The sequence below is a fragment of the Perognathus longimembris genome, chromosome 8 (genome assembly GCF_023159225.1).
Source record: "Perognathus longimembris pacificus isolate PPM17 chromosome 8, ASM2315922v1, whole genome shotgun sequence".
Classification (NCBI taxonomy): domain Eukaryota; kingdom Metazoa; phylum Chordata; class Mammalia; order Rodentia; family Heteromyidae; genus Perognathus; species Perognathus longimembris.
This window is the reverse complement of record NC_063168.1, coordinates 27541078-27556427: the sequence shown is the minus strand read 5'-3', so window position 1 is coordinate 27556427 and position 15350 is coordinate 27541078. Positions and strand designations below refer to the sequence as shown.

The following is a 15350-nucleotide window of genomic DNA, read 5'->3' as shown; positions in this document are numbered from 1 at the left end:
GCTGGCTTCAAACTGTGATTTTCAGATCTCAGCCTCCTGAATGTCTAGGATTACAGGCATGAGTCACTGAAGGGTGTTAGTCTCTATATTCTTAAAGCATACTGATAAAGCAAGTGAATAAATTCTTATTTTTATAAGGCATATTTTTCTCTCTAGATGAATTTCCAATAAAAATTTCCAGAACCTAATCTTTCTATCTTAACCTTGGAAGAATTAATACTCCCAAGATCATCAGCAACTCAGTTGGAATCATGAGAAACCAAGTAAGAGATCCAATTTTCATCTCCCTTTCTCTTAAGTTTTCTATTTTCATTCTTAGGTTTCTTTTATACCTCTGAGAAGTCAGTTGTTCTCTCCTGACCAAACAGCTTTGCTTTGATCTCTTCTACTTTTCTTCTGTCATCTTCATTTAATTCTGAAATGGAGTATCCATAATCATGTGCTAGATTCAACTTCAGCTTCCAGGCTAAAGAGAAAGCATAGAAATACTTGAGATACTACAATGTAGAAGTCATCATTTTTCAGTAATTATGCTAGCAAAGAAAATCAACATATACAACTTAGTCACTATCACAATACTTAGTATGTGCCCTCAATGAACAAAATTCTTGAAATTCAGATGATTTCATAGATTTCTTTTGGAGACTTGGTCTAAACTACATAGTCTAGATTAGATTCAAACTCATAATCCTCTTGCCTTGCCTTCTCCAATGATGGGATTATAAGCATGCATCAACATGCTTAGCCCAAAAGTCTGACTTTCTAAAAGCCATACCAGAGATTCAAAATGGTCACATTAAATATACTATTCAGTCAGTTTTATCTCAACCTTCATTACAATCAAGCAAGTCATTTAAGAATTCACCCTCCCCCCTTTAGCATCATCAACAGTTACTGTCACTTCCATGAAAACTAGCTTTTGGGGGTGGGTGCTAATACCGGGGCTTAAACACATCCTCACACTCTAACTTGGCTTTTTCACTCAAGGCTGGCATTCTGTCACTTGAGCCACAACCCTACTCCTAGCTTTTTACTAGTTAATTGAACGTAAGAGTCTCAGGGACTTTTCTCTCAGGGGTGGCTTTGAATTGTGACCCTCAGATCAGCATCCTGAGGAGGTAGAATTACAGGCATGTGCCATCAATGCCTGACCAAGGCTGATATTTTAAAATGGAAGGTAATTTTTTTTCTGCCAAGGGCCATTTTGATATTTGTAAGATCATTTGTAAGCCTAAGATTTACTGAATTTTGCTTTGAAAAAAGCTGATATTTACTGAACTTTTGAGCCCCACCTAGTGTTGGCCTTGACAGAGCCAGACCAAAGGATTTAAATGCCTTTATATGGTGTGTGGACCAAACATTTTCCAGCCCTCTTTTAAAATGAGAAAAAAAATGGGGGGGGGGGGTTAGTCATAAGACTTGAACTAAGGGCCTGGACACTATCCCTGAGCTTTTACGGTCAAGGCTACAGCTCTACCATTTGGAGCTACAGTTCCACTTCTGGATTTTAGGTGGTTAATTCGAGTTAAGAGTCTGACTTTCCTGCCCAAGCTGGCTTTGAGCTATATCCTCAGATATCAACCTCCTGAGTAGCTGGGATTATAGATATGAGCCACCAGCACCTGGCCAAAATAATAATTTTTTAAATATAAGATCCTATAAAATGAAAATGTATAAGAAATAGCAATTAACCTCAAGTATTCCCAAGTGTTCCTGAATGACTTATTAGTTGTCCCTCCAACAACATGTCTTAAAAGTTCTTGCTTTGGGGCTGGGAATGTGGCTTAGTGGTAGAGTGCTTGCCTAGCATGCATAAAGCCCCGGGTTTGATTCCTCACCACCACATAAACAGAAAAAGCCAGAAATGACACTGTGGCTCTAGTGGTAGAGTGCTAGCCTTGAGCAAAAGGAAGCCAGGAACATTGTTCAAGCCCTGAGTTCAAACACCAGGACTGCCCCCCCCCCAAAAAAAAAAAATGTTGGTTGGTCTATTTGTTGTGTGTTTGTTTTGAACTCAAGACCTGGGTACTGTCCGTCAACTTTGTTGCTAAAGGTTAGAACTCTGCCACTTGAACCATAGTTCCACTTCTGGCTTCGTGGTGTTTAACTGGAGATAAAAGCCTCAAGGACTTCCCTGACTAGGCTGGCTTTGAACCATAATCCTCAGATCTCAGCCTCCTAAGTAGCTAGGATTATAAGAGTGAGCCACCAATGCCCAGCTGTTATTTTCCCTTTTTTTTTTTGTTTGTTCAAGGATAGCACTCTGACACTTGAGCCACAGCGCCACTTCTGGCCGTTTTCTGTATATGTGGTGCTGGGGAATTGAACCCAGGGCTTCATGTATACGAGGCAAGCACTCTTGCCACTAGGCCATATTGTTGCTTTCCCTTTTGAGAATTCTATTAATAAAATTAATGGTATTTCTAAATACATTCTTTTAAATCCCTTACCCATTTTATAATATAAAGTACCTTCATCTAAGATCAGCTCCTAGAATTTTATTAGCAAAGGAGAAAAATACATATGTATAATTTTAGGACAAAAATAATGCATATCAAAGTAAACTGCAGACTTTTTCTGCTTCGAAAATAAGAATACTGGCTGGGAATGTGGCCTGGTGGCAAGAGTGCTTGCCTTGCATACATGAAACCTGGGTTCAATTCCTCAGCACCACATATAAAGAAAAAAACCAGAAGTGGTGCTGTGGCTCAAGTGGTAGAGTCCTAGCCTTGTGCAAAAAGAAGCCAGGGACAGTGATCAGACCCTGAGTTCAAGCCCAAGGACAGGCAAAAAAAAAAAAAAAAGAAAGAAAGAAAATAAGAATACTACAAAGTAAGGACTGGGAAAACACAAATGCTTTAGGAACTTGGAAGCCCCATCTTTTTCACTCCCTTTCTGACATCAGAATCTGCTTTTCCTAAGACCATAAACTCAAAATAGTACTATTAATGCTGTAATTAGCTACCTCATTTGCTAATTTTTTTTTCTGGATTGCTGATGGAAAATGTTAAGCAATCAAACAACTCTACAGAAAAATAAAGAACTCCAAATATCTCATTTTAAACAAGTTATCAACCATGTTTATAAACCTAAATGTGGCTGTGTAACAAATGGATCACTCTTACCTCGTGCTCGTACCCGACTTTCCTCTTCCTCTGCATTTTTAAGTATTTGTCTGGCATGATTCAAAGAGGATTCACACTGCAGAAGATTTTTCACATGTGCAGCTAGTGAATCTACACTACCACAACCATCCTCACTGTCTGACATACACTCTTCCTCTCTGCTATCTGTTACACTTGTCTTGGGTGAAGCACATGGAAGAAAGTTTAGAAGAACATCAGAAACTGATTCCAAAGACTCTGATAAATTACTGTCCCATGAGCAGGAACCATTTCCATCACTTATATCACTACTTGAATCAGTTTTTATGATAGTCATCATAGGGATAATCATTTTATTCCCAATGGTTCCACTACTCCCTTCAGGTTCAGATCTCATCACAGATCTGGCTGCTTCATACTGCCTAAAAGGTTCATCTAATGACACTCTGGGTTTGCTTTCTGCTTCCTGTAGAGGACTTCTGATTGTAGTTGAACTAATAAACTCCCAATTTCCAATGCCTCTCTGGCATTTCAAATTTGTCTGTGTGCCAATATCCTTCTGTATGCACCTGATACTTGGGCTTTCCTCTGTAAACTTTTGTTTCTGAAACACTTCATTATTAGTTACATCAGTTTTGGAGGGTTCTTTGAAGCAAACCATCTTCTTCGGTTGTACAAATGAAATATCATTAACATCTCTGAAAGGGACAAGGGGGGCAGAAAAATTGCATCGTTTCAGGGCTATATTTTCTGCCTCCATTAAAAGAGTCCGAATTTCTTTAAGAGTTTTGGAACTGTTATCTGAATCCTGGATTTCCTCAGAGACAACATCTCCAAAGCCCTGAGATTCTGGCTTACTTATTATAACTCCATCATCAGCCTGAGAATTTAAAAGCATATTGTTTGAGCTGACATTGGAGTCAGAATTCAAATTATCTGCTAGCCTTTGGACATGTTCTGATACAAGTTCTTGCTTCTTGTCATGTGAATAAGTACCAGGGGAAACTTTAGGTAATCCAATAATTTGCTCAGCTTTCCCAAGACCACTTGAGACCTTCAGAGAATTTTCAGTTAGATGTTTATCTGGCAAATCCTTCTGATAAAAACTACTCCATTTTTCTTTATGTGAAAAGGAACTGGAAGAAGCTGTTGGCAACACTGTTTTCTGGTCCACTGGTTCAGAAACTGTTGAAACCTTTAGCACATCTTCAGGTAAATGTCTGTCTGGCAATTCCTGTGAAGAAATAACACTAGCTTTCTCTTGATGTAAATGAGAACCAGGTAGAGGTATTGGTATCCCAGTTTTTACATCAGTTGGTTCAGGGACAGTTGAAATCTTTAGAATATTTTTACTTTGTTCTTTATGTGGCAACTGCTCTTGAAGGAAAATACCAGGCTTTACTTTTTGAGAATTGAAGCTATGAAAAACTGCCAACGGAGTCTTCTGATCATCTGGTCCAATCACAGTTGAAACCTTGAGCTTCTCTCTCTGTAAGTAGGAACTATGGGTAGCTGTTGGTAACTCCGTCTTCTGGTCATCCGGTAGATCTGCAGTTGAAATCTTGAGTTTCTCTTTATGAGAGTAGGAACTTGGTACTGTAGGACTCCTATTCTGATCAGTTAGCCCAGGAGCAGTTGAAGACTTCAGAGACTCTTCAGTTAGATCACCATCTGGTAAGGTCTGTTGGTAAAAATCACTGGGATTCTCTCTATGAAAGGAGGAACCAGAAGGTCCTGTTGGTATCTTCTGCTCTGCTGATACAGAAACTACTGAAACTTCTGGAGCTTCTTCAGTGAGATGGCTGTCTGGAAACTCCGGTTGAGAGAAAAGCATGGGCTTCTCTATGCGTGAGTAGTAACTTAGAGGTACTGTTGGTACCCCAGTATTTGGGTCACTTGTTTCAGGAAAAACTAAAGCATCAACAGCTTCTTCACTAATATTTGACAACTCCTGATGATGAAAACCACTGGTCTTCTCTGTATGAGAGTAGGGACTAGAGGTCATTAATCGTAACCCAGTCTTCCGTTTTATAGGTCCAGAAACCCCCGTTTTCAGAGTTCTTTCAATGAGAGATGGTACCTCTGGCTGGTAAGAGGTAACAGGTTCCTCTTCCTCTGAGTAGCGATAAGGTACTATGTATATTCCAGACATTTCATCAGCAAGTCTAGGAACACCTAACACTTTCAGTGTTTCTGAAGTAGTATCTGGCAACTCTTGCTGGTAAGAAATAACAGGCTTCTCTTTATGTGAGTAAGGAGCAGAGGTGACTATGGGTATTACAGTGTTCTGTTCAACAGGTCTAAAAACACCTAAAACTTTCATAACTTCTTCACTATGACCTGGCAAATATTGCTGGAAAGAAACTTCAGATGGTACTACTGATATCCCAGACTTTTGGTCAGTTGGTCCAGGAACAACTGAAATATTCATAGTCTTTTCAGTCTGACTACCATCTGGCAATTCCTGTTGGTAAGAAATAGTTTTCTGTTGATTTGGGGAGGAAGAAGAGGTTAAAGGAGGTATCCCAGGCTTCTGGTCAACTGCTTCAGGAATAATTAAAACCTTCAGACCTTCTTTAGTTAGCTGAGCATCTGAGAAGGCCTGTTGGTAAAGAATAATGGGCTTTTCTCCAGAAGAGTAGGAAGTGGAGGACACTGTTGGTTTCCCAGGCTTCAGGTCAGCTGGTCCAGGAGAAGCTAAAACTTTCAAAGCGTCTTTATGTAAATGACTCTCTTGCAAGCCCTCTTGGTAGAAAATAATGGACTTTCCTCTAAGTGAGAAGGAATCTGAAGGTCCCACTGGTGTCCCTGTCTTCTGCTCAGTCAGTCCAGATATATCTGAAACTTTCAAAGTACCATTAGTTAGAGGGCTATCTGGCAAAACATGTTGGTAGAAAATAATAGACTCCTTGCCAAGTGTCGGTATCCTGGTATTCTGGTCAGCTGGACCAGAAATAGCTGAAACTTTCACAGTCTCTCCAGAAACTTTCAAAGTACCATTAGTTAGAGGGCTATCTGGCAAAACACGTTGGTAGAAAATAATAGACTCCTTGCCAAGTGTCGGTGTCCCAGTATTCTGGTCAGCTGGACCAGGAACAGCTGAAACTTTCAGAGTCTCTCTAGGTATATGACTACCTGGTACAGCCTGCTGGTAGAAAATACCAGGCTTCTCTCTTTGTGAGGTAGAAGGTAGTATTGGTATCTCTGTTTTCTGATCTGTTGTTCCAGACGTACCTGAAATGTTCAGAGGTGCTTCAGTTAGAGGACTCTCTGACAGCTTCTGCTCATAGAAAATACTGGGCTTCTCTTTATATATGTAGGAAGTAGAGGGTATTGTTGATACCCCCGATATTTGATCAGCTGATCCAGAAACAGAAAAAATTTTGTTAGCCTCTACAATTAGATGACTATCTGGAAGGGTGTGTTGAAAGAGAATGATAGGCTTCTCTCTCTGCAAATAGGGAGTAGAAGATAGTATTGATATCTCAGCCTTCTGGCCAACGGGTCCTGGAACAACTACAACTTTTGAAGGTTTTTCTATTGGATGACTATCTGGCAACTCCTGTTGATAGACAACACGAGGCCTCTCTATATATGAGCGGGAAGTAGAGGGTACTGCTGGTATCCCAGAGTTCTGGTCAGTTGATCCAGAATCAGCTGAAACTTTCAGAGCTTCTTGAAGTAGATGACTCCCTGGCAGGGTCTGTTGGAAAAAAATAATAGGCTTCTCTCTATGAGAGTAGGAACTAGACAATTCTGATGCTATACCAATCTTTTGGTCACCTGGTCCAGGAACAACTGAAACTTTCTGCAACTCTTCAGTTAGATGACTATCTGATAATGTCTGATAGTGGGAAATATTAGATGTCTCTATTTGCGAGTAAGAATTAGAGGTTATTGTTGGTATCCAGGTCTTCTGGTCAGCTGATTCAGAAACAGTTGAAACTTTCACAGACTCTTCAGTTAAATGACTGTCTGACAAGGTTTGTTGGTAAAAATTATCAGGCTTCTCTTTTTCTGGGTAAGAACTAGAATTTATTGTTAGTATCTTAGCACTCTGGTCAGCTAACTCAGTAACATCTAAACCTTTCTGAGTCTTCTCAGTTAGATGACTATCTGGTAATCCTTGTAGCAAATAAATACCAGATACTCCATGTGAGAATGAAGCAGGGGAGACTATTGCTGCTCTACCCTTTGGATCAGAGGATGCAGAAACAGCAGAAACCTGCAAAGCCTGATGACCTAGATGACTTTCCGGCAAGGCCTGATGATAAAAAGCCTGGGATCTTTCTCCATGTGAGTATGAAGCAGAGGAAACTACTGCTACTCCGCCCTTTTGATCAGAGGATGCAGAAACAGCAGAAACTTGCAGAGCCTGATAACCTAAATGACCTTCTGGCAAGGACTGGTGATAAAAAGTATGAGACTTTTCTCCATTTGAGTATAAAGCAGAAGATTCTGTGGCTATACTGGTCTTCTTGTCATCAGATCCAGAAATAACTGAAGCTTTCAGATTTTCCTCATTTAAATGACTCTCTGGCAACACTTGTTGGTAGGAAATACTAGGTTCCTCTCTGGATGAATAGGGAACAGGAGTTACAATTGGTATGGCACTCTTCTGGACAGCTGGCCTATGAGTTACTGAAGCTTTCTGAGTATCTTGAGGTAGGTGACTACCTAATAGAGACTGTTGGTGGAAAATATCAGATTTATCTCTCTGTAAATTAACAGCGGTTACAGATGGTATGCCAGTTAACTGGTCAGCTGGAATAAGAGGGGGTGAACCTTTCACAGTCTCTTCAGGTAGATGGCTACCTACCAGAGACTGATGGTAGAAAGTATCAGGCTTATCACTTTGTGAATAGGAGGTAGAGGTTACTGTCGGTATGCCAGTTGTCTGGACAGCTGGAAAAAAAGTGGCTGAAACTTTCAGAGTCTGTTCAGGTAGGTGAGAATCTGGCAGGGACTGTTGATAAAAAATATCAGGCTTGTCTTTTTGTGTATGTGAACTAGAAGTTACAGCTGGTACAACAGTCTTCTGGTCAGTCGGAATATGGGTGATTAAATCTTTACGAGTTTCTTCAGGCAGGTAACTACCTAGCAGCTGCTGGTAGAAAATACCAGACTTATCTCTTTGTGAGTAGGAGGCAGAGGTTACAGCTGGTATGCCAGTCCTGTAGTCAGCTGGAGTAAGAGAAGGTAAACCTTTACCTTTCACAGTCTCTTCAGGTAAATGACTACCTGGCAGAGACTGTTGATACAAAGTATTAGGCTTATTTTGTTGTGAGTAGAAAGCAGAGGTTAGAGTTGGTATGCCTGTTGTCTGGTCAGTTGATTTTGTAGCTGCTGAAATTGTCAGTGGCCGATCAGTTAGATGATTAGCCTGCAAGCTCTCTTGGTATAAAATATTAGACTTCTCTTTTTGTGAGTAGGAAGTTGAGGTTGGAAGTGGTATCCCAATATTCTGATCAGCAGGTCCAAGAGGAGCTGAAGTTTTTAGAGCTTCTTTAAGTAGGTGGCCTTCTGGCTCAACTTGCTGATAGAAAATACCAGGCTTATCTCTATGTGAGGAAGAAATAGAGACTACTACAGGTATTTCAGTCTTCTGATCAGTTGGTCCAAGAGCAGCTGAACCTTTTAGAGCCCCCTCCGTTAGATACCCATCTGGCAACACCTGCTGGAAGGAAACATTAAGCTTCTCTCTAGGAAAGTAGGGAGTAGAAGATACTGTTGCTGTCCCAGACTTCTGGTCATCAGATGTCAGTGGCTGACCAGTTAGATAACCTTCTGGTAAACCCTCCTGGTATAAATTACCGGGCCTCTGCTTATCTGAGTAAGAAGTTGCAGGTACTGTTGTTATCCCAGTGTTCTGGTCAGGTGGCTCACAAATATCTGAGACTTTCAGATTCTCTTCAGTTAAATGACTATCTGTCACTGCTTTTTTACTAAGCGCATCAATGTGCTGACCAATAGCATTCTCTTGAGAAGAACTTGCAGCCAACCGAGATAATTCCTCAAGGGACACAGATAAATGAGATCCAACTTCTGAATCTCCAGGAGTGGTAGTGATAACTGATTTCAACTTAGATTCAGTAATTTCAGCTTTGCCTCCTTCTGTAGTATCTCCTAAAGAAAAAGAGATTTGTGTGTGTGTGAGTGTGTACATACACACACACACACACACACATATATGTACGTATATTCAATTAATACCGTTATTTTCACACACAAAAAAAGCTTGGCTACCTTGGGCCTTTAATCTTTTAGAAATCAGCCCTATGAAAAAAATGAAGAAAGGAAACAAATGTATATGAAGACATTAACTATAAACAAATTAAACAATATAATACATTAAATGCTTTAAAAGAAAACAGTATATCCACTTATAAACTATACACAGATGGTAGAGTCTGGATTTTTAAAAGAACTTTCAATGAGATACAAAAGGACTGTTGGGTCTGGAGTTCAATTTCATCCTCCTCACAAGCCACAGTTGACCTGTTATTATGTCATGATTGCTGATAGAAGACAGAAGACTCTCGGTCAATGACAGACATCTTTATCATACACATCACAGCAAAGGTCAATCAGCTAATTTCCAAGGATTCTTCTTACTCTCACCTCTCAAGTGGTTACTGCAATAGGCTCAGGTAGATGCTGTGCATGCAGTGACTTCACTGACCCTTCCTGTATAATATAGCTTTTAAGTACACAAAACTATAAAAGGCTTTAAAGGTTAAGCTGAGAAGTTTGAGCTAGGGAGTTGTTGGCAGTTTTGATAAGAATCATAATCCAGAAATATGAGTTCTAGGAGGGTAGAAAGGAAACGTGGAAGTCAAAGCAGCAAAACTCTACGGAACTTTGTGTAATAGCAGAAACATCCCCCAGAGTTTCACTATCTCATACTGTAATTACAAATGGAAATAGTTCTAAATAACAATGTAAATAAATAGCTGCAACACCAATGGCAGGGTCTGCCAAGTTGTACTCATTTAAAAAAATTTGAATGTTTACTATAGGCCAGGCACTGCTCTAGACATAGGATACAGCAATAAACTGCCAATAAACCCTGTGTCACAATGTCTACGAGCTAACACAAGTAGTCACACAACAAATGCATACATAGATATGATCTCAGATGGTTACTATACAGCAAGCATTATAGAGTATTTACATACAGGGACACTTAAGTCTGCACCTATCCAAAATAAATTATGCTTCTCAGTTTAAGTAGCTTGGTCACTTGCATATTCTGGTTTAGGACGTCTGGAGTAACACCTGGAATCAGCGGTTTTTACAAGTTCTCTAATAATGTCCAATGCTATTGGTTTTACACCACATAGGTCTAAATAAGGAGGAGGTAAATTGTTTCTAGTGAAAGAATAAGCAAGAAAAATAGGCACATTCCTTTAATGCTAATACTGAATTCCAAAATCTTCTAGTTGCAACTGACTACCCTTCTCTAAAACTACTGGTGAGCTTCAGAAAACCAGCTCAATATAGAATGAAAAGGTTTGAGGAGTAACTTACAAGGTAAAGAATGGCTTAAAAACTCCAAAGCACAAAACAAACAAACAAAAACCTATAAACTGCATTGTAAATTAACAAAGACGGGAGTTACATTTTTGTCCACCATGGTGTAACCACACTCACAGGCCTCCTTCCTGCTTGCTGTGTGTGTATGTGTTTGTGTGTGTGTGTGTGTGTGTGTTTCTGTCTGTCTATGTGTGTGTCTGTATCTGTGTGTGTGCACACATGCGCACGCACTCAAACTGAGAGTCTGGGTATTATCCCTGAACTTTTCTTTTTTTTTTTTTTTTTTTTTTTTGCTCAAGGCTTATGCCCTACCACTAGAGCCAGAGCTTGTTTTTGTTTTATTTTGTTTTTTGGTGATTAATTGGAGGTAAGAGTCTTGAAGACTTTACTGCCTGGGATGGCTTTGAACCTCAATCCTCACTCAGATCTCAGCCTCCTGAGACACTAAGATTATAGGCATAACCACTGTACCCAGCCAGTCTATAGTTAAGTATATATTTTAAATATTTAAAGTGGAAAGCCTCTCCTACAAATTTGACTACATGAAATTCCTGAATTTCAGAAAATAATAAACTTAGAAGAAAATTCAGGGGCTGGGAATATGGCCTAGTGGCAAGAGTGCTTGCCGCATATACATGAAGCCCTGGGTTCAATTCTCCAGCACCACATATATAGAAAATGGCCAGAAGTGGTGCTGTGGCTCAAGTGGCAGAGTGCTAGCCTTGAGCAAAAAGAAGCCAGGGTTCCAAGGCCTAGGACTGGCAAAAAAAAAAAAAAAAGAAAGAAAGAAAGAAAGAAAAGAAAAGAAAATACAGATAAAAAAATAAAAAATTAAGTGAATTTACAAGAATTTCAAGACTCCATTAAATGACTGAGAGTCATAGGGTTAGTAAAGGGGAGATGTTATCTAAAGGCATTTAAAGCAAAGTAATAGCAGAAACCTTTCTGAATCTTGAAAATGAGAAATCCAGTCAAGTATAAGAGGCATTTAAAAGAAGAAACCAGGTCAGAATACAACCTCCTCCACAATAAACCATAGTTAAAACAACCTAAGTATAGAAACCAAGAAAAGTTAACTGAAAGCTTAAAATATAAACCAGCATTATAGAAGATACTCAAAGACATCTTACACACAAAACAGAAAAATCAGTGTAAACATGAAAAAAGTGGAGAAAACTAGCCTGGTATCCGTGGCTCACTGCTGTCCTAGATACTCAGAAGGCTGAGATCTGAGGATCTCAGTCCAAAGACAGCCCAAACAGAAAAGCCCTGGGACTTTTTATACTCAAGATACTCATATCTGAGTCTAAATAGCTTCAAACTGAAATTAGAACAAATGAAGATGGCTTCTTCATAATAATAAAAAGGACTTTCCATCAAGAGAACATAGTAATTGTTAATATATATGAACCAAATGAAAGGATATTCAACTTCATTTAAAAAAATGTTTGGACTTAAAAGCTCACAGAAATAGGAGCTTTAATAACCTCAACAAATGACAGCACTTTAATGATAGTAGACTTTAATGCCCAACACAACAATACAAAACTTTTATGCCCCACTTTCACCAATAGGTCATCAAAGCAAAATCAACAAAGAAACCCCAGACCTTAACAATACCACAAAGCAACTGGACCTAACAGACACAAAGTATTTCACTCAGCAGCTGCACAATACACATTTTCCTCAGCAGCCCATGGACCACTGTCCTAAAGAATGCAAACAGGGCTGGGAATATGGTCTAGTGGTAAAGTCTTGTACACATGAAGCCATGGGTTCGATTCCTCAGCACCACATATATAGAAAAAGTCAGAAGTGGCGCTGTGGCACAAGTGGCAAAGAGCTAGCCTTAAGAAAAAGAAGCTATGGACAGTACTAAGGCCCTGAGTTCAAGCCCCAGGACTGGCAAAAAAAAACAAAACCAAACAAGAATGCAAACAACAAATGCTGGTAAGGATGTAGAGAAGGGACCCTAATACAATACTGTTGATGGGAATGTAAATTAATTAAACCACTATGGAAATCAATGTGGAGACTCCTCAAAAACTTAGCACAAACTGAACACAAAAGTACCGAATTATCCAATGGTAGCTTGTTGGGCATTTACCCAAAAAATTGCATAACAAAACACATGATCAAGTTGATTAATGTATATGTAGGAGTAAAACTCTATAAATTCTTTGAAAAATAAACATACAGTTTAACAAAATGAATATAAGGAAGCTGAAACAAAGTTTAAATAGGGGAAAGAGAGACCTAATGGAAAGTGGGTAGATAAATGAAAAAGTCAATGAGGGACAAATAGAATCTTTGATTTGAGATCACTGAAATTATTTAGAGAAACATTATTCCTTGCTTCTTTTATACCTACACCTCTCATTTGACAATTTATATTAGTAGCCAAAGAAAGTAACACACCTGAGTGAAGTTTCCAAACTTAAAACTTACTTTCTAAATTCATTTTCCAGGTCCAGGCCAATGATACAAAAATGCACTTTTCTTTCCTCTTCTCTGGAAACAATTCAATAGACAATCACAAAAACACGATGAAAGGTAGAAAATGGATGGTAGACTGGCTAAGGATCACAGGAAGAGAGGAATCACATAGTAGTAAGTTCCCTTTGTTTTCCTTCAACTCTCATTCATGTCTCCTTAGCTAGATGCTAAAAAAGCACGAGACCAGGAGCTACCACCAAGAATAGGAAAAGGGAAGAAGAAAGAGAAAAGGAGATCTGAGAATTACTATTTAAGCCCAGCCAAGAGACTTTTTACCCCCAATTAGCCAGGAAAAAAAAAAAGTGGAATACGCATAGCTCAAGAGGTAGAGCATAGGGGCTGGGAATATGGCCTAGTGGCAAGAGTGCTTGCCTCGTATACATGAAGCCCTGGGTTCGATTCCCCAGCACCACATATATAGAAAATGGCCAGAAGTGGCGCTGTGGCTCAAGTGGCAGAGTACTATCCTTGAGCAAAGAGAAGCCAGGGACAGTGCTCAGGCCCTGAGTCCAAGCCCAGGACTGGCCAAAAAAAAAAAAAAAGAGGTCGAGCATCAGCATAACAATGAAAAAGCCAAAAAAACAATAAGTTCTATGACAATACTGTGATATCCAGAGCAATCACTAAAATACCTACATAAAGCAATATGCTCAAAATATTTTGAATAAAAATGTAATATAAAATATGTGAGAAAATAAAATTGCAGATATAAGGCCCAATAATAAGCAGGAAGAGTAGCAATAGCTACTTTTAATAAGTTTAAATAATCCAACTAAAATACAGATGTAGCAGTAGATAATAAAATGATCCAACTATATATCTATAAAAATAAATTCACAACATACATAAATCAATAAATATAATACATCACATAAAAGAGCCAAAAATAGGGGCTGGGGATATAGCCTAGTGGCAAGAGTGCCTGCCTCGGATACACGAGGCCCTAGGTTCGATTCCCCAGCACCACATATACAGAAAACGGCCAGAAGTGGCGCTGTGGCTCAAGTGGAAGAGTGCTAGCCTTGAGCAAAAAGAAGCCAGGGACAGTGCTCAGGCCCTGAGTCCAAGGCCCAGGACTGGCCAAAAAAAAAAAAAAAAAAAAAAAAAAAGAGCCAAAAATAGTTTGTTCATGCCTGTAATCCTAGCTACTCAGGAGGCTCACAGTTCAAAGCCAGCCCAGGCAGGAAAGTCTATGACACCCTTACCACCAGAAAACCAGAAGTGGTGCTGTGGTTCAAAGTGGTAGAGCACTAGACTTGAGTGAAAAAGCTCAGGGATAACCCCAGGCCCCACCAACCAACAACATAAAAATAAGAAAGAGCCATAGACAAGAACTACAAAACCATCTCAAGAGATGCAGAAAAAGCCTTGAACAACACCCATTCATGTTAAAAGCTCTAAAAAGATGGGAATGGAAGGAGCATATCTCAAAATAATAAAGGCTACATATGACAAACCAACAGCCAACATCATACTGAATGGTCAAAATGAAACCATTTCCTCTAAAGTCAGAAACAAGGCAAAGCTGTCCACTCTTTCCACTCCTCTTCAATATGGCCTGGAATTCCTAACCAGAGCAGTAAGAAAAACATATTAATGGGATTCACACAGGGAAGAAAGAAGCCAAAATATCCCTATTTGCACATGGCATGTTCTTAAATCTAAAGGACTCAAAGGCTATTCCTAAACTCCTAGAGCTGACAGATGGCATTTGGCAAAGTAGCAGGATACAAAATTAACACAAAGATCAGTAGCCTTTCTGTATACCAACAAGGTGCAAGCAGAGGGGGAAATAAAGAAAACAATTCCATTTGCAATAGCCTAAAAAAAAAATCTGGGAATAAACATAACCAAAGAAGCAAAAGACCTTTATAGTAAAAATTGAAAATTTGAAGAGAAAAAAATCAAAGATTACATCAGGAAGTGGAAAGACCTTCCATGTTCATGGACAGGTAGAATTAATATTGTGAAAAATTGACATATTGCCAAAAATGATTTACAAATTTAACACAATCCCCATCAAAATCCCAATGAAGTTCTTTTCCAATATGGAGAAAACAATCCAAAAATTTATATGGAGCAACAAAAGACCTCGAATAGCCAAAACAATTCTAGGCCAAAAAAGTCAGGACTATAGTAACAAGATATAGTATCAAAATAGCAAACAGCTTTGTATTGGCACAAAAATAGACCAAAACTCAATGGAACAGACTA

At 39.2% G+C, this 15350-nt stretch overlaps 1 protein-coding gene across 1 annotated transcript in view; it reads right to left on the bottom strand.

Annotated features, from left to right (window-relative positions):
* Positions 1-15350, bottom strand: part of Alms1 (ALMS1 centrosome and basal body associated protein) — a 146751-nt gene that overhangs the window by 74453 nt on the left and 56948 nt on the right. Inside the window, exons 9-15 of the mRNA XM_048352749.1 lie at positions 8316-9230; positions 6102-8030; positions 5878-5960; positions 5427-5736; positions 5085-5360; positions 3126-4949; positions 333-466 (exon numbers count right to left, since the gene is read on the bottom strand). Of these exons, the coding sequence (XP_048208706.1) occupies positions 333-466; positions 3126-4949; positions 5085-5360; positions 5427-5736; positions 5878-5960; positions 6102-8030; positions 8316-9230 (5471 nt within the window). The remainder of the gene's footprint in view (positions 1-332; positions 467-3125; positions 4950-5084; positions 5361-5426; positions 5737-5877; positions 5961-6101; positions 8031-8315; positions 9231-15350) is intronic.